This window comes from Equus asinus, chromosome 2, assembly GCF_041296235.1.
Source record: "Equus asinus isolate D_3611 breed Donkey chromosome 2, EquAss-T2T_v2, whole genome shotgun sequence".
Taxonomy (NCBI): domain Eukaryota; kingdom Metazoa; phylum Chordata; class Mammalia; order Perissodactyla; family Equidae; genus Equus; species Equus asinus.
In genome coordinates this window covers 17,981,706-18,008,769 of record NC_091791.1, presented here as the reverse complement: position 1 = coordinate 18,008,769, position 27,064 = coordinate 17,981,706, and the positions used below count along the sequence as shown (strand labels likewise).

At 38.0% G+C, this 27,064-nt stretch overlaps 1 protein-coding gene and 1 long non-coding RNA gene across 3 annotated transcripts in view; one reads left to right on the top strand and one right to left on the bottom strand.

Annotated features, from left to right (window-relative positions):
• Nucleotides 1–8,298, top strand: part of NHLRC2 (NHL repeat containing 2) — a 54,868-nt gene extending 46,570 nt beyond the window's left edge. Inside the window, exons 10-11 of the mRNA XM_014867815.3 lie at nucleotides 943–1,162; nucleotides 6,353–8,298. Of these exons, the coding sequence (XP_014723301.3) occupies nucleotides 943–1,162; nucleotides 6,353–6,609 (477 nt within the window). The 3' untranslated portion in view covers nucleotides 6,610–8,298. The remainder of the gene's footprint in view (nucleotides 1–942; nucleotides 1,163–6,352) is intronic.
• A 6,177-nt stretch (nucleotides 8,299–14,475) lies between these two features.
• LOC139040032 (uncharacterized) overlaps nucleotides 14,476–27,064 on the bottom strand; it is a 127,587-nt gene continuing 114,998 nt past the window's right edge. Inside the window, exon 3 of one of the 2 annotated variants that reach the window (XR_011493722.1) lies at nucleotides 14,476–18,878. This is a non-coding gene — a long non-coding RNA (uncharacterized lncRNA). The remainder of the gene's footprint in view (nucleotides 18,879–27,064) is intronic. The other variant, XR_011493721.1, reaches the window with a different exon arrangement.

Here is a 27,064-nt window from a genome sequence, read left to right as displayed (position 1 = left end):
TACAGGCTGTCTGGGTGAAAGTGAAACGTGGAGGTGGAGCAGTAAGAGAGGGTGTCCTGTTGTTTTAAAATAAAAATTCATTTGTGCCGAGAGCATTTGAGAAAGATAATGGAAGCTGGACAGAATTTAATGAACTTTCAGAAGAGAAAGAAAAAGAGGAATCAGACGTGTTCTTAGGTGTATGGACTTACTGACACACACTACACAGACGCACTGTGGGTTGCGTTGTTTAGTCTTGTTTTGTTTTTAATGATCCTTAGATTAATGTGTAACCTTCGTTTCCTGTGGTGAATCTGTTACCAAATGATCTTCCAGAGGAGGCTCCAGAAGCTACATTTCTCAAGACGTTGAAAATAAGACTGGAAGAAACTTAAATAAGTTCTAATCAGTTTTTAAAGATAGGGACATGATCTCCAATAAAATTTTCAAGCTACCCCTTGATGTGTCACACTTGCCTAAAAAAAATGCAAGAGTTGTTTTTCTAAAATTCTAGGAATTTTCATGATATGTTTTTTAAAAGAAAAACACAGAGATTGCCATCATAACATTAGTGTCATTTCTCTTGACATAGATCTCTGATATAAGATGAATGACATCTTATAGTTGGCAATGAAAATTATAAGAGGAGGTATACTATATCCACTACGTTTAAATTGGTAAAGTTTTACTTTAATTTCCTGCCATCCATAAATGTATTGGACAGTTAATTTAATTCTTTTTCATTCATAAGTGTTGGTACTCTCTTTGCCAGGGTGAGATATTTTTCTGAACCTACAAAATAATCATGAGTACATGTAAGTAAACATATTGTAATTCAGACTAGATGGCAATTAAGTTTCGTTTACATCAAACCTCATTTTTCTTGCGAAGTCTAAAAATAAGCTTTCTCACATTTATTATAAAGTACTTGTGCTTTAATAAACAGATGTTCTTATTTCCTAGCTCCCACTCTTCACATCTGAAAACACTGTGGTAGATGGCCCATTCCCAGAAGAAAAACAGAAGACATTACCCAGACTACCTAAATCTGCTCCAGCCGTTAAACTCTCCCCAGTGGCTGCATCTCCAGGACAGACTCTTCAGTTCAAGCTGAGATTAGACCTCCCATCGGGAGCAAAACTAACTGAAGGAGCACCCAGTTGCTGGTTTCTAACAGCTGAAGGTATGAGAATAATCTTGCAAATGCAAATATTCCATAAACTTGATGTTTAGCCTAGTGATTTTTCTTATTTGTTTTGTAATATTTTACTCTACAGTTAGGCAGGATTTGAGGGAGGTCCTATGAAAAAATAGATCCAGATCTAACACCACTTTAGCGGTTTTCTTTAGTCTCTGAGATTCTTTCCTCTCTTTTATCAAAGAATGGTGTAACTCACCCAGAGTTACTCAGTCATAATTGCACTGTTTGCTACCAGGCAAGTCCATCACATGAGGCAGACCGTGTGGCCTCAGAATGATAGGCCTTTGAACATTAGAGCCGAAAGACACCATCTATAACAAGCTCTTATTTTGTAAGTGAGGAGAGTAATGGCTCAAAGAGGCAAAGTGATTTGCTCAAGGGCATATATTGAATTAGGTCAAAAGGTTTGGAATTTGACCCCAGTTGTGCTAGTTCTTAGTCTAGGGTCTTTTCCATTGTCCTGCTCCATCTTAAACTAGTTCTCAGGGTATTAGCCCTAAAAATGAAATTATTTTTTTTAAAAAGACATATAAAATTCAAAGCCACCAATTACACATTTGTGTGTTGTAAAAGTTTCTAAACTTTCCTCTCAATTTCTGTACTTAACTCGTCATGGGTTAAGGACCAGCACCAGTCCACAGACTATACTTTGAGTGGCACTGTTCTAGAGCACTCCAGCATAAAGAGATCAAGGAGAGGAGGAGGAACCAGCCAAGAAGACTGAAGAGTGAATAAGCAAGTAGGAGCAAAACCAAGAGACGGTGGTTTTTTGGAGTCACATGTTTTAAGGAGGAGAGAGTGATCAGCTGTGTCAAGTGCTATTGATAGATAACGACTAAAAATTTAATGTCATAGAGTTAATTGATGTCCTTGACCAGAGATGTTTCAGAGTGATGAAGGAGATGCCTGATTAGAGCAGGTTGAAAAAGAATAGAAAGTAGGGCCCGCCTGGTGGCATAGTGGTTAAGTTCACATGCTTTGGCTTTGTTCACAGGTTTGGGTCCTGGGCAGGGACCTACACACCATTCATCAAGCCATGCTGAGGTGGCATCCCATATATAACGTAGGGAAAGATTGGCACAGATGTTAGCTCGGGACAATCTTCCTCAAGCAAAAAGAGGAAGATTGGCAATAGATGTTAGCTCAGGGCCAGTCTTCCTCACCAAAATAAATAATATATGGAGAGGAACTGGAGAAGGCAAATATAGACAACTCTTTCAGGAGTTTAGCTAAAAAGATAAGAGAAAATAAAGCAGTTGCTGGAAGAGGAAAATGAAGTTGAGAGAACAGCATGTTTGATATATTGAGGGCAAAGATCCAATAGAGAAAAGAATAGATGATATGTGGGGTGGGTGCCCTTCAGGATGTGAGGGGACGGGATCTAGCACACAAGTGGAAGGCTGGCCTCTGCCAGGAATGTGGAAATTTCCACAGTGAAGAGAGAAGGCCCAGTGTGTGACCTAGAAGTCTAGCAGCTGTGGAGGTCAGTGCTTGTGGAAGCTCTTTCTGAATGATTCTGTTTTCTTAGTACATTGGGAAACACAGCCATCAGCTGAGAGCGAGGGGAAAAGGTTCTGGAGATCTGAAGAGAGAAGAGGGTCATCCAGGCGGGTAGGAAGGTGACTACACAAGGAAAATACAGCGTGATTGCTGAACATCCTGACAGCTGCACTTGAGGCTCGCTGTCACCAATTGGAAGGCAGGCTAGTCCACGTGGAGGCGGTTTTTCTCAGCCAAGTTTAGCCACAAGGGTGCGGTCTGTGTGGGGAGAGTATTGACTGAGTTGCGTTGATCAGGAGGTCTGCTGTAATGCCAGGCGATGGTCCGTCAGCTTAGATCTCTGCAGTCCCGATCCTGCGTTAGGTGTTCACCACTGTGCCTTCCCACAGTACAGTGATGATTTAGAAATCTCACAGATTCTAAAGGATTAAATTGATGTTCCCCTTGAGTATGCTGTTTTTTAAAAACACATGCTTTCTTTTAACAGAGGTAACTTGACATAGGCACTCTCCAATTCAGTTCCTTGGTTGTGTTATTTATTGTTTACTTTTCCAGATACTGTCTATCAAATGCTTTAGAGCTTTCATTTAGTTGCTGCTCATTTTATTCAGTAGTATCATTAAGACTTGATTTACCACTTTTAAGCCTGAAGCTGCGGTTTCTTCTTTAGAGATGCCAGAAGTAGAATTTGAGCCCCATTACTTGCTTACTACAAGAAAATGGATGCCAAAGCCATATCTTAAAAGTATGCCATTCAAGTAGAAGAAGAAAACATTGTTGGAGGATGTGTAACTGAATACAGATGAATTACTGTGATCAGAATCCAGGCAGAGCCTTTGTCCTCACTCACTGATTTGTGATCTTTTAATCTAAGAACACTTCCTGTTTGAGTCTATTCTCAAAAGTATTCAGTTACAGTAAATTATGTAGGTTTGAATGAGTGTTTGAGTCACAGTGTGAACTTATTTCATTAATTTATAATAAGGAATCAGAATATTACTTGCCGTATAGCAGTGCTTTCCAACATCTCTAGCAGAGTGGACAACAATTTTAAAGTAAAATATTAGTGGTCCAGAACTAAACTCTGACTTCCCTTCTCTCGTGATCTTCCTCTGTCTTACTCTCCCACGCTCTTTCACATGTTCTCACTCAATCTTCATTTCCTCCCCGACTCCTCCTCTTTTGTCCCCTCTCACACACTTTTCTTTTGTACATTACCCAGATCCAGGCTTTGTGCCTTCTTACCTTGGTACATTCTCGGGGCGGCAGCTCCTGTCCTGCACCTCTCCACTTGGAGTCCACACCCAGAGCGCAGAGAGATCTTGGTAGACTAGCCAGGAGGAGCCTGCTGGGTTAGAGTTTGGGAGGCTGGCTGAGTGACGGAGCCTGTGGGGAAAGCAACCCCTAGTCCCCATAAGGGAGAGGGCTGAGCCTCGCTGTACCAGGAGGGTGTTTGGAGCCAGCTTTGTGGACAGGAGAGTGCTCAAACCCTAGCCAGGCCTCAGTCCTCTGGAGGTCATACCAGTCCTCGACTGCCATTTTAACTGTTCTGCTCGTGTCCATTTGTCTGAAAGCATTGCGTCAATTGGAGATGACTGTTAATTTCTCTCTGTGAAATTAAAGAGCTGTGTTTTGATTTTTAGAATAGGTTATTGACAAATTAACATGTTTAACTCTGTCAAACACAAATTAATTAACATTGAGTCATTGGAATACAAAATGTAGATAGTATCAAAGGAAAAGTGAAGTAGTCTGCAGAGAAAATTCTCAGCCATTTTATCACTTGTCCAAGATATTGGCTTCATTTTTACTGAAAGCAAATGAGCTTTCAGGCAAGAGTTCTAAGAATTTAAGTTTTTGAAAATTCTTTATTTTATAGGGTACATTTGTACACCTAGGATTAAAGGACATTTTTTCTTCTTGGCCAGTTATTTAGAGACAGAAACACTTATTTTTAGCTAAATTTTGGTCTGTATAAAGTTGTCAGCATATGTGAAGGTTTTAAGCCAAAAAAAGGCAGCATAAAAGCACCACTAGCATATAACTTCACAAATCCTGCCTGTGATGTATCAGAAAAATATCTAAAGGAACATTTTCTGTGTTTTATTTCTAGAATTGGACATTAAAACAGCACAATTTATTATTTTCCTGTTTTGGCTTAAAGTATAAGAAGTTCCCCACTAATATGATGTCTAGGTAAATCAAACATTAAATAAAATAAAACATCCTCCTCAGTCCAGAAATAAGCAAAGAAGTCCAAAGAATTTTAAAGAGCATTTGTAAAGAATTGCTTAAGGCTCCTACATAAAAACTTTGCACTTAACTCTAGATTCTCACCTTCACTTTCTCCTTACTCTTATTTGACATATTTTTCTCAAATTTGATTTTTCAACCAGCAGAATATTAGCAGCAATAAACTAAAGGAGAGGTGGAGAGGACCAGTAGAAGCAGCTGCCTGAGTCTGCTGACTCTTCCTAAGGTCAAAAGAAAGAGACAGAAAAGCTAAAAAGTAGACACACAATTTCATCACTACTCAACAGATGGTCCATTTTTTTGTCCATGTGGTCCTGAGTCGTTGATAAGTCATTAGATTATGTTCAGTGTATTCTATTTAAGATGGCAGGAGCACATGTCCTGCATTTCCCAGATGCTGGCTCCATGTGTAACTCCCTCTAAAGCTACGTCAGGGTAAGTATTTGCTTCCTCAATACAATATGTGTGTTCCTTCTGAGAGAAGGCACTGGATGGATAAAGACATTTAAAAACTTTTTTTTTTTCCCTTCCCAAAGCCCCAGCACACAGCTGTATATCCTAGTCTAAGTTGTTCTGGTTCTCCTATGTAGGACGCCACCACAGCTTGGCTTGATGAGTGGTGTGCAGGCCTGCACCCAGGATCTCAACTGGTGAACCCTGGGCCACTGAAGCGGAGTGCACTAACTTAACCACTCCACCATGGGGCCGGCCCTGATTTAAAACTTTTAATACTAGAAATCTTAAAGATGTTTAGTGGTTTGTTAGACTTTTGTTATATAGATAATCTTTGTGTTTAAGTCTTGGAAGAGTTTTATGTATTAAAAATCTCTTAGTTTTTACGTTATTTGAGCCCATCGGAATTATGTAGTGTTAGTTGTTTCTAAAACAGTTAGTCTTATTTTTTGATTATTACGTTTGGATATTTAGTAGTTCGTCAGTCTTAACTTGAAAGTCACTGCGGAGTTGCACATACATTTGTATTCCCTAGATTGTTTTACAGTTTTAGTATTATATTCCTGAAAAGTTTTATCTGGTAAAAATGATCTATTTTCTGAAGCATCCTATGTTTATTTCTAGAAATTAATAGGTTTCATTTTTAGTTTCAGGAATTAAGGGTCTATAAACATATTTGCAATATTCAACTTGATTTCAGTAGACACAAATTTATAATTTATCTTACAGTGAGTGCTCAAAGGAAGAATTTTAATAATTTGATATCAAGATCATTAGACTGGGGACTTCTCACGGGTGTTGTTGTATCTTGTTTATATTTATGTCCTTCACACAGAGCATAATGCCTGGCATTTGAGGCTTTCTGTAAATATTTGTTGATTGAATGAATGTAATCCTCGTAAAGTTTGTCTAATCTCCTACTTGTCTTCTTATGCAGTCTTAATAATTTACCTTTTTATTTGCTAGGCAATGAATGGCTTCTTCAAGGACAGATACCATCTGGAGAAATAGAGAGCATTTCCAATCAACCCACAATCTCACTACAGATTCCTGGAGATTGTGTATCACTTGAAGCTGTTATATCTGTCAGCGTGTTTCTTTACTACTGTAGCGCAGACAGCAGTGCCTGTATGATGAAGGGAATTTTGTTCAGTCAGCCTTTACAAATAACCGCTACGCAACAAGGTTGCATAGCTCCAGTAGAGCTCAAATATGTATTTTAGCAAGCAAGCTAGCAACTCACTCGCCACAGGCACCTGTTCGCCATCCTTCCCATCACTGTATCTTATGAAAAGAAACTTTATTTCTGCCTCTGGATACCAAGAAACCCATTGCTGAGTTCTAGCCACTGATCTTAAAATAAAGCTATGCTCCTTATTTATTTATTATAAACAGATTCCTTCATTCTGGGTGTGTTCCAGCTGAGTCGTTGACCATTATTTGAACCATGATTTTGTAATCGATGCTGCTATTTGGCACAAGACTTAAGTCCACACTACAGTATAGGATATTATCATGAGATAATTTGCAGTGGATACTGATAACAGTAATGATACCAAATATCTTAACTAACTTTTTCTACCTTTATTAATTGTGAACAGCACATTTGAATGTGTAAATTTCACATTCACCTTACAGGGAACGTAAGATCCAGTCCACATGTCGGTATAAGGACACCTGCCATTCAAGGCATAAGGTCTGTTTTAAGCCAAGACAAAAAAGGTCTTTTCATCACTATAGGGGTTTAAAGAGTACCTAGGTGGTAAATATGTTTGTTGTTCTCTTCTATGGTTTTCTCGGTTGAGATATATTTAAAAGAGAATTTCAGTCTATTTTTATTATAAATTATTTGCTATTTTAACATACCATTATTAATGCCTTATAACTCTATATGGAAGAAGTTAAAGATAGAGTCTCTAAAGACATACAGACTCATTCCTTTTACTTTCTTCTGAATGAACACAGTCTTACCAGATAGTGAATGCGTCCCCAGAAATATTATGAGTTTCAAGAAGAGAGGGCCCGAGGGACACATTTCTGTCTGTGATACTATTTAATGATAAAGAATTAATTGTGACAGCTGAATCTGATGTAAATGGGTATGTATGTTGTCTTAGAAATTTACATTTCACCTGTAAGAATTGAATGCAGATTTGTTGAATTTTGGGTTTTTTGGTTCCCATATTCAGAATTTAAATTATGATCATTTATTGTGATGTCTTTAAAAATCATTTTTAAGCCTTCAAAGTGAAAATTTCAATGTGAAGCACTTTCATGGTGTTAATGTGTATAGTAATCCTAATATATTACTCTTTAAAATATTTAGGCTGAAACATACAGTGACTTGATGACACTGTTTCGGGGTTTTTTTTTAAACCCCAAAAGAAATAGCTACTAGAAGTACTGAAAGTTTTTTTATTACCATAATTTTTCTTTATGACTATTTAAAAGCCTATTCTTGTTTTTACTAAAACTGATTCAACATGTTTGTTATTTAATCAGCTTTACAAGATTTTAAAAATGTCAAGTGAACCATATTTATTCAATAAATATTTATAGACAATATGCCATAATATGCCTTCCTCCCCCCTTCAAAAACAATGCTGAATTTGAAGTGTAATCTTTTAAGCATCATCATCTGCCCGTTTCTTCATGTTTTTTTGAAATATAGTTTTGAACATACTGTTTGCTGCTGTTATTCAGGTTACCTAAATCTCTGAAGGAGGGAAATACATAGATCATGACTCTCATTTAATTTGCACCCCGCTAAAGCTATTTTTAGAGAGAAGTATAAATGTAAAGTTAAAAGCAATCCTATTTGAAATTATATATAATTACCTCATAAACCTTTTCTCTCCACAAAAAAAAATGTGTTGTTCTGTAATAAAAGGATATATGATATTAATATTCTCTTTTATGGAGAATAGGCCGTAGTCATTTTTTAATCTCGTTTGATTATTATACTTCTCATTTCCAGTTGGACAAGATGAGGATATTTTGGCTTAATCTTTTCCTATTGAAGGACATAAACAGTTTCACTCTCTAAAGGAAGTATATCTATACTTTTAACTTGCTAATTCAGAAATACCTGATAATTAATTTTTCAATATTATACACAAACACACATACAGTATATATTTTCATGTACACTAAAAATCCAAAATTATTTCTTATAATCTATTAGTATTCCCTTTGTCTAGACAGTTTTAGGTTAGTATTAAGCTTATACTTAAGTTAACTTTCAAAGTACAATTTTATTGAACATTCTTATTCTTAGTCACCAGTTTGCATTGTTTACATTCAAAATATTATTTATATGGGTTAGTATGATTTTTTGTAAATCATGCTAAAGCAATATAAATAGGTTCCTAGAATTTCTGACTAATACAAACCTCTTACATAGAGGAAGCAGCAGAAAGTTTATTTTGAAAAACTTCTTAATCCTTGTAGGCCTTCAGTTTTCTATAAGGACTCCTGTATATTTTTTTAACTTTTGCTTTTATTCATGCATAAATTTTTATGTCCAATGCTAGTTTGAAAAGAGTAAAGTTGTAGTGTAAGTCACCTTAATCAAAGTGCCAGTAATGTGGCATTACACGCACTTTGACATAATACCTAGAATCTTTGCCCTAGATTATTCTGCTGCTTTGTCACTATTTTTTCTGTCACTTTTTGTGGTATCATTTCACAAGTAGAGTTGTTTGTTCTGAATTTATGCTCAGGATTGATATGGTCCCTGAAAAGAGTTGTGCTTATCTTGAATATGCTGTCCCAAGCAAATATGTAAGCTATTCACAAGGGAAAGCTACAGTTTCATCACATGTGAGGGTCACTTTGGCAAAGTTCAATGACTAAAAAACAATTTTCTCCTTAACTGTGCTAATAATATATTTAGTTATAGTATTATCAGGCCTGCAGAAAGCTATAAATCTTAAGATAGCCAAAAAAAAGTTTAATGTGTGTGGATCAGCATATGTGTCTCTGTCTATAAATGTATGTGTGTATATATATACATAGACAGATACAAAAGAATTTATCACATAATTTTCTCTCATGGCCAACGTACTGTTGAGCTAATACCACTGAGTTTAGTTACTCTCTGCTTGTTTTTCCACAGTTGGGAAATTGGGGAAGAAATCAAAAATATGTATCTCTGTAATATACTTTTATGCTTGCACAAAAGTTACTACTAGTTTATATCTGCCAGTTAAGACTTCAGCCTAGCCATTGTATGTGGCTTTCTGTTTAAGAACAATCATCAAAAACTAAATTCCATAGTTCACAGTTACATAAAAATATAGGCGGAGGGACTGTGTCTACAGTGGTTCTCCTGAATGGTGCAATTATGGCTATTTTTATTTTAATTCTACTTTTTTGTATTTTTTTTCAGTGAGCCATGTGTTATTTTTCCAGAATTAAAGATTCACAATGAACTGCCTAGGAAGCACTTATTTTGAGTACCTCTTTCTTCTAGAGTCACTTGTTACAAAGATCAGAACATAGTTTGGAGCTCTCTGATCCAGCAGTTCTCTGAAGTATGTGATTTGGTAAAGACAGGAGTGCTGATGGCCCTTCTTCTGGTGTTTGCTGGTGTCCTGTGGTGTAGTGGTAAAGGGCGTGGGCTTTGCAGTCCCTTGGATTCTAACCCTATAATTGGGGCTACTCTACCTGACCCTGTTGCTTTAAGGATTCAGTGAAGTCGTGTTTGTAAAGCATTTAGTAATTAATGAAACTGCTAGTTAATGGTTTAGTTAATAATAATGATAGTATTAACTTATGGCCATAAACACATGGCTTGACATTTTTCTTGCAACTGCAATTTCTAAAGTAAATTCTTTGTCTACCAACTATTTGCTATGTTAATGCTCTCCACAGAGTTGGGATTCAAAACAAGAAATACAATTTTATAATAAAGCATATTACTATTTTATAAAGGATATTATTTATAAAGAAGCATACTTACAGTTTTATTAATTTTTTTAAAAGGCCTTCTGGACCTGTGAGTAATAAACTTCCTTTGAGAGGGTCGAGACATACTCCCCCTGAATCACATGCCTATCCCGTACTCTGATGGTGCTTCACAACATCTTCCCAGTGCCTTTATGCATTTTGCCTCATATGAACTTCGAAGTAACCTTATGAATCAGACAAGTAGATGTTCTGTCCATTTTACAGATGAGGAAACAGCTTTAGGATGTTGGTGGCAAATCCCAAGATCTGAGCTCCCAGAGCGCCTGATGCTGGGCGGCGCCTGGGACGAGCAGCTGTACTCAGCCCATTTTGTTGATGACTGAAGGGTGAACAGTGAGTGGCGGGTCTTTTATTTGAACACAGGTCTCCTAATTCCTAGCTCTACTCCTAGATGTGGAGAGAAAACAAACCGTGGAATTAAGAGACTTCTTCACTTTGTGACTGCTTTCTTATTAAGCCTTTGCAGTATTTAAATAAAGGGATAAGAATAATAACCAGATTTATTGACTGCTTCCTATGTGCCTGGCACTTTCCTGAGTGTTTTGTATGTAGTAACTATTTAATCCTCACAACCGCCTTATGAGGGAGTTACTATTTTTTCTTATTTCCCTGATGAGGAAACTGAGACACAAAGTTAAGTTATAAGCAGTCACAGCGACATAATCAAGATCACGCATTTAGGAAGTGGCCAAGCCTGGATGAGTCCACTCAACCGCCATGCTGCATAGCCTCTCAAAGTACAGTTTTCAAAACATAAATCTTTCATAGTTATATATAGTAACTATTCAAAGAACCAAAAAAGTCCTAGTGATGATTGTTTTTAAAGTTTAAATTAAATCCATTTAATTATATTAGCCTTTGACTTTTCATTATATACGCTTATCCTTCAGGGCTTGGAACAGTCTGTATAATTGTTGTTTCCCAAAAGATTTTATGTAACATTCTTTGTTAAATTCAGATATTATCCGGAGTTTTTCTTGGCAGATGGATTTAATAAAGAATTAAATAGCTTTTCAGTGTTAGTTCCAACACTGCTATTTTTAATTGGTCTTCAAAAGGTAATTATAAGACCTTGTCATAAAGTGTAACTGAATTCTTAGCACAGGACTGTCTCAGACCCTGAAAAGCTTATTCATAGTTAAGAAAATTTTCTTTTAATAACCAAAGTGAGCTCTAGAAACATAATATTTGGCCAATCTGTTAACACACAACGTCCTCTGCTTAGTTCATAAATAACACTAAGGTATGTAGACCTCCACAGCAACCTAAATCTGTGCAATCTATTGTAATGTTCTCACCGGGTCAGCCTATTGTTCCGGCTTTAGATGCTATTAAAAGGAGTGAAGTGAAATGCTACATACTACTGATTATGATTCACGATCATCCAGGTACAGGAATCTAGACATCTTTTCGTTGTTAAATAGTTTGCTAACTTAAATAATATTATTAGGATTTGTTATAAAATCCCCTTCCTGAAATCCATAAGGAAATGTACATCAACTTAAAAAAGGTAATAATGTCGTACTTCAGAAGTAGAATTCACTGTTAATCACTAAGATTTGCCCCTTTTTCTCCTCCTGTGGCACATACATAGTTTATTTAAATGAAGAATTCATGCTAATCCTAAATCACTGTTTTGTCCTGAATAATTAAAAGTTTGCTTGTTTCCTGTCTCCTTGCAACAGAGTAGTATAAAGAATGATATTGAAAGTTAGAGACTTGACTAATCCGCCCATGTATAATCCAAGACCAGCAAACCATGGTCCTTGCCCGTGGTAGCCGGCCAGTTAGACTGGCTGCCTCCAGCTTTCACTGAGCACGGAGAACCTGGGTGAGGTGGAACGGGAGGCGGCGCTGGTCAGCTCTTCTGACTGCACCCAGTCTGTGTCTTATGGTGCTGATGTGGTTTAATTATTTTCAGAGGTTAGAGTTGGCAAGTGAAAACCCTAGAGACTTGTGGAATCTTTGCCTAGTTATATTTATTCATTGTCTGGTGTGTCCCTCTTCTTCCCTGGCATGTCACTCTCGAGTGTACCAAAGGATGTTTTGTTCTGTTGAAAGCCCCACAACCAAAAGGAAAGAATCACAGGTATTTCCAGAGCCTTCCCAGCCCGTGCCAGCAACGGTGTACTAAAAAGCACTCAACAAGCACACAGCCGGCCGAGCAACCGCAGCATCCAGAGCATTTCCTAACTGTCAGGGCCTCCTATGAATTGCTTCCCCTTTAAGCCGCAACCTGTAGACCTGCTGTTGTCCGCTGGTACAGGGTTAAGCAAAATAGTCCGATTTTTTTAATGTTGAAAATTTGAAACTGCGTTAGATGGACAAACAGAATTTATTACCTTTTGCTTTTACTACACTTGATTACATATTTACATTTGAAATAAAGTGAAATGAGACCTCATAATACTAAGAAGTAAAGAAAAAAATCAGCCCTCAGATTTAAATGTGCCCAGTTTCAACAGTATTTTTATGATTCTTTATGTGCTATGTTCATGAAAAATATATATTCAAGTATATAGGGCAAAACATCAGTTGATAAATTATGGTAATGAAGGATAAAAATAGACACGAGCCTTTCTGAAAATGTAGGACTCTGCCATGTATCTGTCTTCTATTTTTAGAGATTGTAGTCATTGTTCTCAGTCCCACCATAAACATATTCGTTGTGCAAGCATGTACAGGATGGGCTGCTGTTGTGTTCATTACACGATTCGAAACACACACATTGTTGTTCCTGAAGAGTTGGAACGTCCTGTCCATGCATGTCTGTGGTGGGCATCGTCCACATCTGCCTGTAGAACACGTGCTCCTGTTCCTCTCCACACCATAGGCTTCCCTCTCTTTAGAAACAGTACTTTCTGTGGAAGTTTCAGTGAGGAATGATGGCTATACAAAAAACATGTAATTTTGTGGTGAATTTTTTTTTCTAGAATTCCTATTAATATCTCAGTTTCCAAAGGAGAACAGTACCCTATGTGACTTTAAAATTAATTTCTCTCTACTTTGCAGTATGCCTATTATATTTTACATAGGTTAATTAAAAAAAGTTTGAAATTCTCACTGTTAAGATGTATTGAGAGCCAGTTTAGAAATGTTTTCTTTGCTGTCATTACTTTACATGTAGATTGTGGACAAATAAAAGTTTGCTGTGTGATTGAGATAGAGGTATATATAATCACTTTCAAATTGTAACGTTTCATAAATTTGTCAGATTTTAGGCTCTCATCTTTTGTGTGGATAAAGTCGTGACTTTATTTCTGAGAACAGAGTTGGTCTGCTGTGCTGACTTCATCTCTGTCATTGCAAAGGATTGATGACATTTGTTTTTTTTCTCCAAAGATAAAAAATGCAATGAAAATCCAATTTACAAGTTCATATATTGATATTTCCAGACATGGTCTAGTTCTAAAAGAATTTACTTGGTCTGCATTTTTTAATTGTTTCTTGTAGACAGATTAATATATTTTTATACAACACTATTTCTACATTCATTTCAAGACTATTTTCAGTGACTTTTTCAAGTGCATGTGTTAACATCAGATCGTTTGGAATGAATGTGCAATGGCCTTCATTACCAACTCAAAAGAAGTGTAATACATGTGATTATAGAAGGAATGTGTTTATACTGTACACTGAAACCTAATGCCTCTTTCCTAAAGCTTTGTACATTTTTTCACAAAATAGATTAAATATTTTCTCTCTAAAACCATGTTTCTGTTTTTAATATGCTTTCTGTTTTAGATAATTTTAACTGCTTAGAAATTTGTAAGTCACAATTTTTTATTTGAACTGCTGGGGAAATAAGGAGCATAATACTTAGTTTTAAAAATAGCTCTGGGGGCTGGCCCCATGGCCGAGTGGTTAAGTTTGCACTCTCTGCTTCGGCAGCCCAGGGTTTCGCTGGGCGTGGACATGACATCACTCACCAGGCCATGCTGAGGCGGCATCCCTCATAGCACAACCAGAAGGAGCTACAACTAGAATATTCAACTAGGTACTGGGGGGCTGTGGGGAGAAGAAGAAGAAAAAAAGATTGGCAACAGATGTTAGCTCAGGTGACAATCGTTAAAAAAGAAAAAAACTGCAAGCAAATAATTCAAATAAAATCATGCTATCATAATTACAATAGAATTTTTTAATACATTTGGAAAAGATGATCTACTTGGTTAATGATGTTGGGAACATTTAGAAAGAAGAAAATGGATCTCTACTTGACACTATACACAGAATTTGAAAGGAATTAATGACAACATAAAAAATACAAGTGCCAGAAGAAATAAAGGAGAATGCATTGTTGGATTTGGGGATGGCATTTCTGAGAATGACCTAAAACCCAAAAGCAAAATGGGAAAGACTGATATGAATGACTACTTAAACATTTTGAGCATCTATATAACAAATGAGAACAGAAACGAAAAACTGAAAGAAAATATTTACGAAACTTAAAATGAACATAGAATTCGTATAATATGTGAGGAGCTCCTGTAGGTCAAAAAGAGAAAGCTATCCCAATTGGAAAATAGGCAAAGAATATAGGCATACAATTCATAGAAGAGATACAGTAGTGAAAAGATGTTCCATCCCACTAAATCAAGAAATGCAAGTCCATTCATTCAGCTATTTATTGAGCACCTCTTTTATGCTCTGTTCTAGGTCCGGTGATAAATTATCCAAGCTCTTACTCCAGAGCTTGCGTTGTAGTTGAGAGGAGAGACAAGAATGAATAAGTAAAAAAGGCTCATTGCTATAACAAGGCAAATAGGAGAGTCAAGGCCTCACATGGAACTTGAATGATGAAAAGGAGGTAATCACACACCCACCAGCAAAAAGTGCATAGGCCACTAGGCCACTGTTTCCCAAAGTGGTTCTACCAATTTACATTCAGGGCAGAGTATGTGAGAGCCGCTGGATGCACATTCTGTCCAATACTGGATTGACAGACGAGTCTTTGCCATCCAAATGTCAGATATCTCATGGCGGTGTTGATTTACATCATGACCTCCAGTGAAGTGGAACGTTATTAGCCATACATGTTTCCTCTTCTGTAGAAAAAAAAAAATGCCTATTCATGTCTTTTGCCCATTTTTCTGTTGTCTGTGCACTTACTAACTTGTAAACATTCTTTCTCTATTCTTGATTGCAAGTACTTTCTCCAAGTACATAAATTACCTTTTCATTTTCTTTAAGGCGTCTTTTGTTGAGAAAAGGTTAATAAATTTAATATAGTCAATTTTTTCTTTTTAAAGTTAATGTTTTTGTGTCCCACTTAAAAAATATTTTCCTACACCAAGCAATAAAAGATATTAACTCATCTTCTACGAAGAATTTTAAAGTTTTTAGGTTTTGTTTCGAGTTTTCTGACATTAAGTCCTTAATCCACCTTGAGTTGATTTTTGTATATGTATGAGATAGGAATCCAGCATTGTTGATTTACATGAATAAACATGTTTTCTGCCTCCATTTATTGAAAGGTATTTCCTCATTAAAATGACCTGCTTCCTTTGCCACATGCCAATGCTTCATACATGGATGGACCTGTTTTTGGGTATTAGGACCCAATGATTCCACTCATAGGCATATATACAAGAGTGCTATATTCCAAGATTCATATTCTAGAGAGTTCACAGCAGCCATGTCATAATAGCAAAAACTTAGAAATAACCATTGTCAGAAGAGAAGATCAAACCAGGGTCGGCCGGGGGCGGGGGGGGGGGGGGGTGTCCCCAAAAGATTCCACTCAGCTGATACCCTTTCCATAGAATTTTAAACAACTAAATGTACTTTAGGAATACATAAGATAAAATTATGTCAAAAAAGAAAAACAAGGAAATAACTACCAGATTAAGAATAGTGGTTACCTTGGATGGGAGGGAGCAGGAGATGAGATGAGGAGATTAGATGTGAGTTTTCATCGAGATCCTAGCCTTTGTGTTGGGCAGGGGTTTCAGGAGTTTTTATTAAGTGTTAAGAACCAAGGATCACAGATAATACAATTTCGTGCACCTGCATTCCATTAAGAAACAAAAGGCAATGAGGCAGGTACAAACTTGCTGCACTGAATGGGTGCCAGGAGGATGGAGATAACCTCAGAGGGTAGAAGGCAGCCAAATTTTGAGTGATAGGGTTCTGATTTCTCAAAGTTCAACTAGAAGCCAGTGAGGAGTTTTAAAAAAGAAATCATGTAATCTATGTTTTAAAAGAGCACTATGGCACTATGTGAAAAATGGATTATGAGGAATGGGGCACGGAGAGTGGAAGCAACTAGGAAGCTATTGTTTAATTAGTCCAAGTAATAAAGAGCTAATTATGAATTGGGCTAGTATGGGAGAAGTAGATAGAAGTGACACACTTTAGAGGTAAAACCCATAGGATTTGCTGATAGATTTGACTTTTTGCCCATGAAATTGGCAATATTTAAGAAGTCCTGGCGAGGGCACATGGAAATAGACACTTTTGTAACTGTTTGAAAGAATATAAATTGTACATCTCTTTCAAGGGCTATTTGGCAATATCTATCAAAATTTTAAATGCATAAACATTTTCACCCAGTGGTTGCACTTACAGAAATTGATTCATTAGAATACTTGCATATGTGCACAAAAGCATGTCAGCATTATAAGAGTGAAAAGCTGGAAACAACCTAAATGTCCATCAGTAGAGGAAAATTAAGTTAATGATCCATCCATACAATAGAATGTTATGCAGCCATTAAAAAGAATTTTAGACACCTATTCGTACCCATGTTAGCCAAAAAACGTTTCAGAATTAATGTAAATATCCTATTTTTGTTTTTTAAAAACTATATATACTATCAAAAAGGCAAAAAATAACAAGTGTTGGCAAGAATGTGGAGAAAAGGGAACACTTGTGCACTGTTGATGCAACCATTATGGAAAACAGTATGGAGTTTCCTCAAAATATTAAAAAATAGAACTACCGTATGATTCAGCAATCCCACTTTTGGGTATTTACCAAAAGCAAATAAAAATACTAACTTGAGGGGCCGGCCCGGTGGCGCAGAGGTTAAGTTCGCACGTTCCATTTCGGCAGCCCAGACTTTGCCAGTTTGGATCCCGGGTGCAGACGTGGCACCGCGTGGCAAGCCATGCTGTGGTAGGCATCCCACATATAAACTAGAGGAAGATGGGCATGGATGTTAGCTCAGGGCCAGTCTTCCTCAGCAAAAAGAGGAGGATTAGCAGATGTTAGCTCAGGGCTAATCTTCCTCAAAAAAAAAAAAAAAAAACTTGAAAACATATGTGCAACCCCATGTTCAAGGCAGCATTATTTACAATAGCCAAGACATGGAAACAACCAAAGTGTCCATTGACGGATGAGTGGATAAAGAAAATGTGGTATATATACATACAATGGAATATTATTCAGCCATAAAAAAGAAGGAAATCTTGGGGCCAGCCTGGTGCCGTAGTGATTAATTTCGTACATTCCACTTTGGTGGCCTAGGGTTCGCCAGTTTAGATCCCGGGTGGTCAAGACCATAAAAATGATCATGCAAGCTGAGCCTTTGCAAAGCAAACTTAATAAGCAATGGGGGAGAATATGCTTGTTCCATGACCTTTAAAAATGTTTGTTAAAACATTAAAAACTCTTAGTGTCAAATGTAAATATATGGGAAAATGAAAAAAATAAAGCTAAAATTTATTTAGCACAATGTAATTTAAAACATTATAAATATTGAGAAAGTTTTTATTTCTTTGTAATAAAACTTACCAACAGTATTTGAACAGTGCTTACTTTCTCATCATAAAATTTATGGTACAGAGCAAGAATCTTTTCTCTGTCCCGGCAAATTGTCATACTCCTTTCTAAGTTTGGATCAGCTACCGACATTTTAGTCATTGTGCTTTCAATGTTGTGCTATATCTCCAAGAGTTCCTTTCATGTGAAGGTTTTTTGCCAGAGTCACATCCTCTAGGACATCATCATCCTTTTCATCGCAGCCCCTTTCCTCGTTTATGTCGAGAAGTCCACCCTCAGTAAGTTTCTCTGGCTGCATAACTAAGAGTCTAGCAGACAGTGACCACCAGCATTCCCACGTCAGCCATTTCCTCTGGAACTCCACTTACATTCGATTCAAATTTCACTTCCACTGTTTCTATTTTTCATTTCTTTGCTGTACTTTTTGTCTTTTAGGCCAATTCCCTCTTTTGATTATCCATTTTTGTAAACTGTCACCTGGCTTTGTCACTAGGAAACAAGAAGGCAAAACAACTACACACTTTGCTGTCCGAGCATGAACTGAATAACATGCAGTGACCAGCCACCAACAGACTCTGAAAGAAGTGACCTTCTTGGTCACTGCCCGTGGGACACGTCTGTTATTCCGTGGTGATTTGTGGACTGAAGAGCTAACAGTGAAGGCCGTACTCAGGTAGTTTCTCACGGTTAATAATAGACAGTGGTAACTGAAATCGGAATCCTGCTGTGGGGCACCGGTGTTAATTAAACCATAGTAAATGAAATTGGGCACATCAGCATTGCTCAAAGCAGAGACTGCCTGCATAGGTGGAGAAAAAAAGAGAAATAAGTAAATGGAAGAACTCCTAATAGCAAACTCCTAATAACTATAAAATAGAGTTGAATAGGGGCTGGCCCCGTGGCCGAGTGGTTAAGTTCGTGCGCTCCGCTGCAGGCGGCCCAGTGTTTCGTTGGTTGGAATCCTGGGTGCGGACATGGCACTGCTCATCAAACCACGCTGAGGCAGCGTCCCACATGCCACAACTAGAAGGACCCACAACGAAGACTACACAACTATGTACCGGGGGGCTTTGGGGAGAAAAAGGAAAAAAATAAATAAATAGAAATAAAAAATAATAGAGTTGAATACAGGAGATAGGGAGGGACTAGTATTTATTTACCCTATATATTTTTGTTTTGTTTGACTTTTTACGAATTAGTATTGTGATTTTTTAGAGCAAACTAAAACAGTAAAAAGATTACTTTTGGTGCCAGTCCTGATGGCCCGGTGGTTAAAATTCAGTGCGCTCTGCTTTGGTGGCCCAGGTTCAGTTCCCGGGCACAGAACCACACCGCTCATGTATCAGTAGCCATGCTGTGGTGGCATCTCACACAGAGGAACTAGAAGGACTTACAACTAGAATATACTATTATGTACTGGGGCTTCGGGGAGGGGGAAAAAAAAAAAGAGAAGGAGATTGGCAACAGATGTTAGCTCATGGCGAATCTTTGCAAAAAAAAGTTTACTTCTGTTTCCCGCAATCATATTGCTTGCTTTGTGTGCATCCTGGACAAGGTAACCAGATGAGAAATGAGAAGTAATATGAGAAACATTGAATAAATAAATGTTTGTTGCTGGGGAAAAAAGCCTATGACAGTTATCTTAAAATATGTGAAGAAAATCCTGTAAAATGAGAGTAAGTTTGTCACACAGCACAGTGTCAGGTCTAAAACACCAACTTTGTGCCAGCTGACCTGACACTATCACTTAACAACAGAATAGCCTTGAGTGAATTACTTCACCTCCATAAAATTCAATTTCCTCATCTGCAAAGCTGGATATTAATACCTCACAGAATTATTTTATGATAATGTTAGAGAAGCACTTAGCCCAGTGACTAACAACTAGTAAATGCTCCAAACGTTGAGTCATTCATGCCATGGAAAGCTCTGAGTTCTCTGCCTGTGAATGGCTTCACCAGAGGCTATAGGAGAGTTCATCTAAGTCTTTATCATAGTAGGTGGGAAAGCAGGTGACCTCAGTTCTGAGCCATTCTAAGGTTCTGTGATTTTGAATATATATGGAAAAATCTATTTGTTTCATTTTACTTCAAAATAATAATAATTTGTTACTTATGCCTTAGGACTTTTTAAGATGATATTTTTTAGAGTGAAACCAACTGAACCAACTGAAATATTGCTACATTTAAAGACACACAGGGGGCCGGCCCAATGGCCTAGTTGTTGGTTCGCACACTCTGCTTCGGTGGCCTAGGGTTTCACCAGTTCGAATCCTGGGTGCAAACATGGCACCACTCATCAAGCCATGCTGAGGCGGCATCCCACATAACACAACTAGAAGGACCCACAACTAGAAAATGCACAACTAAGTACCAGGGGGCTTTGGGAGAAAAAGGAAAAAAATAAAATCTTAAAAAAAAAAAAAAAATTAGGGGCTGGCCCCGTGGCCGAGTGGTTAAGTTTGCACGCTCCCTGCAGGCGGCCCAGTGTTTCATTGGTTCCAATCTTGGACGTGGACATGGTACTGCTCATCAAACCACACTGAGGCAGCATCCCACACGCCACAACTAGAAGGACCCACAACGAAGAATATACAACTATGTACTGGGGGCTTTGGGAGAAAAAGCAGAAGAAAAAAAAAGAAGATTGGCAACAGTTGTTAGTTCAGGTGCCAATCTTTAAAAAATAAAAAAACAAAACTTTGGATATTTTTAAACTCCATTAAAATGAGGGTTCATAAAAACTCATGGGCTATCCAACATGCAGTAATTGTGCTATTTTTCAGATTTATAACCTTGACTGTAACAGCTTTCCAAAGAATATATTGCTCTTTACTATGTGATTTTTCTTATCACACGTGGAATGCATCTAGACATTGATATTTTGTCTTCAACTCTTATCTCGTCAGCAGCTAAGGCACAGATATACTAAGGAACTTGGATAAGTGAAATGACAGGCAAATGTATTTTCAGACTCCTGCGATCCAAAAATCGCCTTTCAGTATGTGAAGTGAGGCCTCATCAGCACCCAGTGCTGTCAGTGCTGGCGATTATTTCCCAAGAGGGGTATAAAGCTCTTAAAATAAATAAACAGGATTGCTTCAAATCAGTTTTTAAGTCATCAGTTTTCAGTGAAACTAAGATAAGAATTTTTTTCACATTAATGAGTATCGTACTTCATTTTGCTATTTATCAAAGCACCTTCAGTGGACTGTCTTTTCAGGTAGGGTTCAGCTTTTTAGCTTAAACATCTCTCTATAACCTTTAAACTATGCTATTCCTTAGAATTTTATAAATCCTTTTGTCTTAGGACTTTATAATACTCCTTAATGTGAAAAAAATTCTTGTCTTAGTATATGTGTGTGTTTGTATATATATATATACACACATTGATCATTTTCTATCACTATATATATATAAAAATTGTGGCATACACATATATGATTTAGTAGTATGTGTGCATTTGACCAGTTGTAGCTTCTAGCTTCCCCTTTTTGACCCAAAAGTCAGATTCTAGTTAATTGTAGAAAACAGCTTAAATGAGCAGTAACTTTAATCATACTTTGCAAATTATGCTTTAAGTCTGTGTCCAGCATACTTTAGTTTCGTTGCTGGGACAAGCTGACAGATATCACTGTATCTGTTGTTACTTCTTCCTGTTATTGAAGAAATTACTGAACTGCCATTCGAAAAGGAGGAGGAGCCCTAAGAAAGGCCAAACCTTGCCAACACACGACAGCATTCATTTCCCCTAATATTTTTAAGATTTTCATTGGAAAAGAGGCATCTCATTAAATAATATCTATCTCTTTCAATTAAAACTGTTCTATATTTGGCATTTTGTTTGAAGTGGCACACAAGCAAGTCCCTTATCAGAGTAAGCAAGCTAAGGAGGATAAATATTTGAAGCGTAGTTTATCTCCCCATCCTGGGAAGGACAAAAACAATAGCCTGCCCCTGTTCAGGAAGCCGGCATGCCCTAAGAATTCAAGCATTGGGATCGAATGAGGCTGTTTACCCCGTGCCCGGTCTATGGGCTGTAACACACCTCACCCGCTTTGCAGAAAGCCAAGGAGAAAAAAGACAGCTGCTTTGATTTGTTTAACTTTCTGGAGGAGGAACAAACTAAGCACCCGCGTGGCCCAGAACCTTATTTGGTTTCCTTGCACCTCGCTATTACAAACTTTAAAAGATTCTTGGGTGTTTTGCTGTAGTTCGGTATTGTAGGGGAAAGGTACAGCCCTGAAGTTATTTGGATAATTTGCGTTAATGAAATGCCTCTGCAAATTCCATCATAATGAATGAGGTGACGGAGAGCTGCATTTGAGATCAACCATCTAAAGATAAGGATCTAGCCCGTTCTAAAACGTTATTCTGCAATGTTTATGGGCAGTACATGCTACTGTTAAAACCTTGCAAAGAGATTACTCCTTGTGTCTCATCTATGTACCTTGCTCTGCATTGTAAGCATTCCACTGGTTTGTTGCTCAATGCACCTGTATACTAGCTCTTTATAACCGTAACCTTCTCTTTTCAAAGTTAATCATTTTATATTTTAACATTTTCTTCAATTCAATATTACCAACTTTTTTTTTTTTTTTTTGAGGAAGACTAGCCCTGAGCTAACTACTGCCAATCTTCCTCTTTTTGCTGAGGAAGACTGGCCCTGAGTTAACATCTGTGCCCATCTTCCTCTACTTTATACATGGGGCGCCTACCACAGCATGGCTTTTGCCAAGCCGTGCCATGTCCACATCCAGGATCCAAACCAGCGAACCCCGGGCCTCCGAGAAGCGGAATGTGCGAACTTAAGCGCTGCGCCACCGGGTCGGCCCCCTCAATTCAATATTAATTCCCCACTTATATGCCTCCTAGGTTCTCTTTCTCAGTCTCCCATTTTCTCTCAGCCCTCCCTGAACTGTTCACAGCCACCTGAAGTTAAAAAGCCAGGAATTAAACAACACCTTCTGTGGAAAGGATAGCCAATGCCGGACATTCGGCTTCCGGAGTAGATGTTTAGGTTAGATTAGATGCTTCCAGAATGTCACATGAGGAGCTCTGAGGACACTCCTTCCAGTGAACAACCGTAACTGATGAAAATTATTTATAAATATCCATCTAAAATCTCTGTAAATTGTCCCAAAAGCATAAAGCACATGAACAAACATTCTTTCAAGAAAATCTACTAAAACCTGGAGAATCTGTGGCACGAGAGCCATGATGCACTCCCTCGCTCCCCCTGCCCAGGATCAGTAGGACAGAAGCTCCACTCCAGGTGAGTGTGGCCAGGAAGCTTGGACTCCCTCCCCGCCAGTCCCGGGGCTACACTGGTTCCCCAGGAGGGCAGGCTGCAAGCATCCTGGCACCTGCTCCCACCTCTGTGTTTAAAAGGCTAAATCCCAGGTCAGTGCAGCCAAGAGGTCAGAGGGTCCCTTCTTTCACCCAGCCCCACGCATATAGTGGAAGCTCCACCCCAGGCAGGGCGAGCTGCAAATACTGAGGCCCTGGACGCCCTCACCCCAGCTCACCCACAGGGCAGACTCCCATAGCAGGAGACGCTAGCCAAGACCAAGGCCACTGCCCCCACCTGGTGCCCTGCTCACAAAGAATGGGTGTCACTCCAAAATAGCAAGGTGTTATCCCCACTCTCATCTCCAGAACAAGATGCAGAGAAGCAGAAATGAAAGAGGGAACATTACTACTGACATTACAGAAATAAAAAGGATTATGAATGAGTAATATGAATAATTTAACGTAGATAAAATGGACCAATTTCCATAAAGACAAAAATGACTGAAATTGACTCAAGAAGAAATAGAAAATCTTAAGAGATCTATAAAAATAAATAGATTGAATTAGTAATTTAAAAACTTCCCACAAAAAATTCCCAAGAACAGATGGCTTCACGGATAAATTCTACCAAATGTTGAAAGAGGAATTAATACCAATTCTTCACAAAACTCTTCCAAAAACCAGGAGAACACTTCCCGTTCTATGAGCCTGATACCAAAACAAGACGAAGACATCACAAGAAAACTACAAACCAATGTTTCTTATGAATACAGATACAAAAATCCCTAATAAAAAATACTAACAAACTGAATCTAGCAATATGTAAAAAGAATGACATGCCATGATAGTTGTCTAATAAGGAATTTGTCAGGTCTTTGCCCAAGGTTCCTGGCATGGAGCTTCTAAAACCCTTGGAATTTCCTGAGTGATGAAGTCTTTGTTATTTATGAGCCCCTTGGATCAACTAAGTTTATGTTAATGAGGTGACTCACCCTGACCCCCTAGGTAGCTCAGGATGGGGGTTGGTCATGCTGGAAGGACCAAGGTAATTAGAGGGCTGGAGCTTTGAGCCACATGATATCAATGTGACCTCCTGACCTCCAGGGAGGGGCGGGAAGAGCAGGGCTGGAGACAGAGTTCAATCGCGTGGTCAATGTTCAACAAATCATGCTTACGTAATGAAATCCTAATAAAAACTCTGGACACAATTGATGGAGCTTTCTGATTGGTGAACACATCAATGTGCCAGGAGGGCAGCACATGTTGACTCCACGAGGAGAAGGCACAGAAGCTCTGTGTTTTGGGATCCACCCAGACCTCACCTGACAAGTCTCTTCATTTGGCTGTAAATATAGGGTTTTCCTGAGTTCTGTGAATTTTTCTGGTGAATTCACAGAGGGAGGTCATGAGAACTCCCCAGGCTTGTAGCCAGCTGATCTGACATGAGGTCAGTCTTGTTATGGGCCCTGCCCTTTAACTTGTGGGACCTACTAACTCTGTCGGATTGACGGTTTTTGTCTTTGAGCACTTTGAATATGTTATTCCACTGCCTCTGGTCTCCATTGTTTCTGCTGAGACATTGGAATTGCTCGTATGTGACAAGTCATTTTCTCTTGCTGCTTTCAAGATTTTTCTCTTATCTTCAACTTCCCTCATTTTTACCATGATGTGTCTATTCATGGGTCTCTTTGCATTTATCCTATTTGGAGTTCGTTGAATTTCCTGGATGTGTAGGTTATTGTTTTTTGATAAATTTAGGAAGTTTTTTACTTATTGGGTTATTTTTTCTGCTCCTTTCTCTCTCTCCTCTCCTTCCAGTACGCCTATTATGTGTATATTGATGTCTTCTTGGTGTCCCCCATGTCTCTGAGGCTCTGTTCATTTTTCTTCCTTCCTTTTGTTCTCTGTTCGTCAGCGGGCATAATTTCTATTGACTTATCTTCAAGTTCACTAATTCTTTCTTCTGCTAGTTCAAGCCTACTGTTAAGGCCTCTAGTAAATGTTTTAATAGACTTTATTTTTCAGAGTTTTAGCATCGTGGCAAAATTGAGCAGGAAGTACAGAGAGTTCCCAAATATCTCTTGCCCCCACACATGCACAGCCTCCCCTATTATCAACATCCTGCACCAGAGTGGTACATTTGTTACAATCTGTGAACCCACATTGACACATTGAGTGATGATGATCACTCAAAGTCCATAGCTTACACTAGGGTTCACTCTTGGTGTTGTACATCCTATGAGTTGATAAATGTATAATGATATATATCCACCATTAGAGTATCATACAGAATAGTTTCACTGACCTAAAAATCCTGTGTGTTCTGCCTATTCATCCTTCCCTCTTGCCTAACCCTTGGCAATTCCTGATCTTCTCACTGTCTCCGTGGTTTTCACTTTTCTAGAATGTCAAATTGTTAGAGTCACACAATATGTACCCTTTTCAGATTGATTTGTTTCATCTAGCAGTATGTAGTTAAGATTTTTCTGTTTCTTTTCATGGTTTGATACCTCATTTCTTTTAGCACCAAATAATATTTCATTGTCTGGATGTAACATAGTTTATTTATCCATTCACCTACTGAAGAGCATCTTGGTTGCTTTTAGTTTTGGAAATTATGAATAAAGCTGCTACAAACATCTCTGTGCAGGTTTTTGTGTGGACATAAGGTTTCAACTCATTTGGGCAAATACCATGGAGTACAATTGCTGGATTGTATGGTAAGAGTACATTTAGTTTTGTGAGAAACTGCCAAATTGTCTTTCAAAGTGTCTGTATACCACTTTGCATTCCCACCAACAATAAATGAGAATTCCTGTTGGTCCATATCTTCATCAGCATTTGGTGGTGTTAGTGTTTTAAACTTTGGCCATTCTAATAGGTGTGTAGTGGTGTCTCGTTGTTTTAATTTGCATTTCCCTGATGACATGTGACGATGAGCATCTTTTCATATGCTTATTTGCCATCAGTAAATCTTTTTTGGTGAGGTGTCTATTCAGGTCTTCTGCCCTTTTTAAAATCAGGTTCCTCATTTGCTTATTGCTGAGTTTTTAGATAATAGTTCTTTATCAGATATGTCTTTTGCAAATATTTTCTCCCAATCTATGGCTTGTTGTCTCATTCTCTTGATTTAGTGAATTTTAAAATTTCAATTATTATATTTTTGCCAGAACTTCCATTTGCTTCTTTTTTATAGTTTTTATTTCGTCATTGATGTTCTCTATTTAACTCGACATTGTCTTCATACCTTCCTTTACTTCTTTAAAAATGTTTTCGTTTAGTTCTGTGAATATATTTAGTGGCTATTTTGAAGTCTTTTTCTATCGCTCTCCCAGGCAGTTTCTGCTGCTTTTTCTTGCCTGCTTTCTCCCCAGTGTATGGGTCATACTTGCCTGTTTCATTTCATGCCTCATAAGTTTTTTTTTTGGAAACTGCACATTTTAGACAACATATTGTCGCAACTCTGGATACTGACACTCCATTTGTTATTGTTATTGCTTGTTTAATTCTAGTGACTGGCTCAATTATTTTATTGAAGTCTCTCCTCCCCATACATAACACATTGTGCTAGCATTATGTTAACATAAAGCACACCTTAAGCCTCTGATGTTGCTCTTCCTTTGGCTATGCCTACCTTCACCCCGGGATGACTGTGGCATTGGTAGGGGTCTCTTCTCTTTCCCTCACCACACCC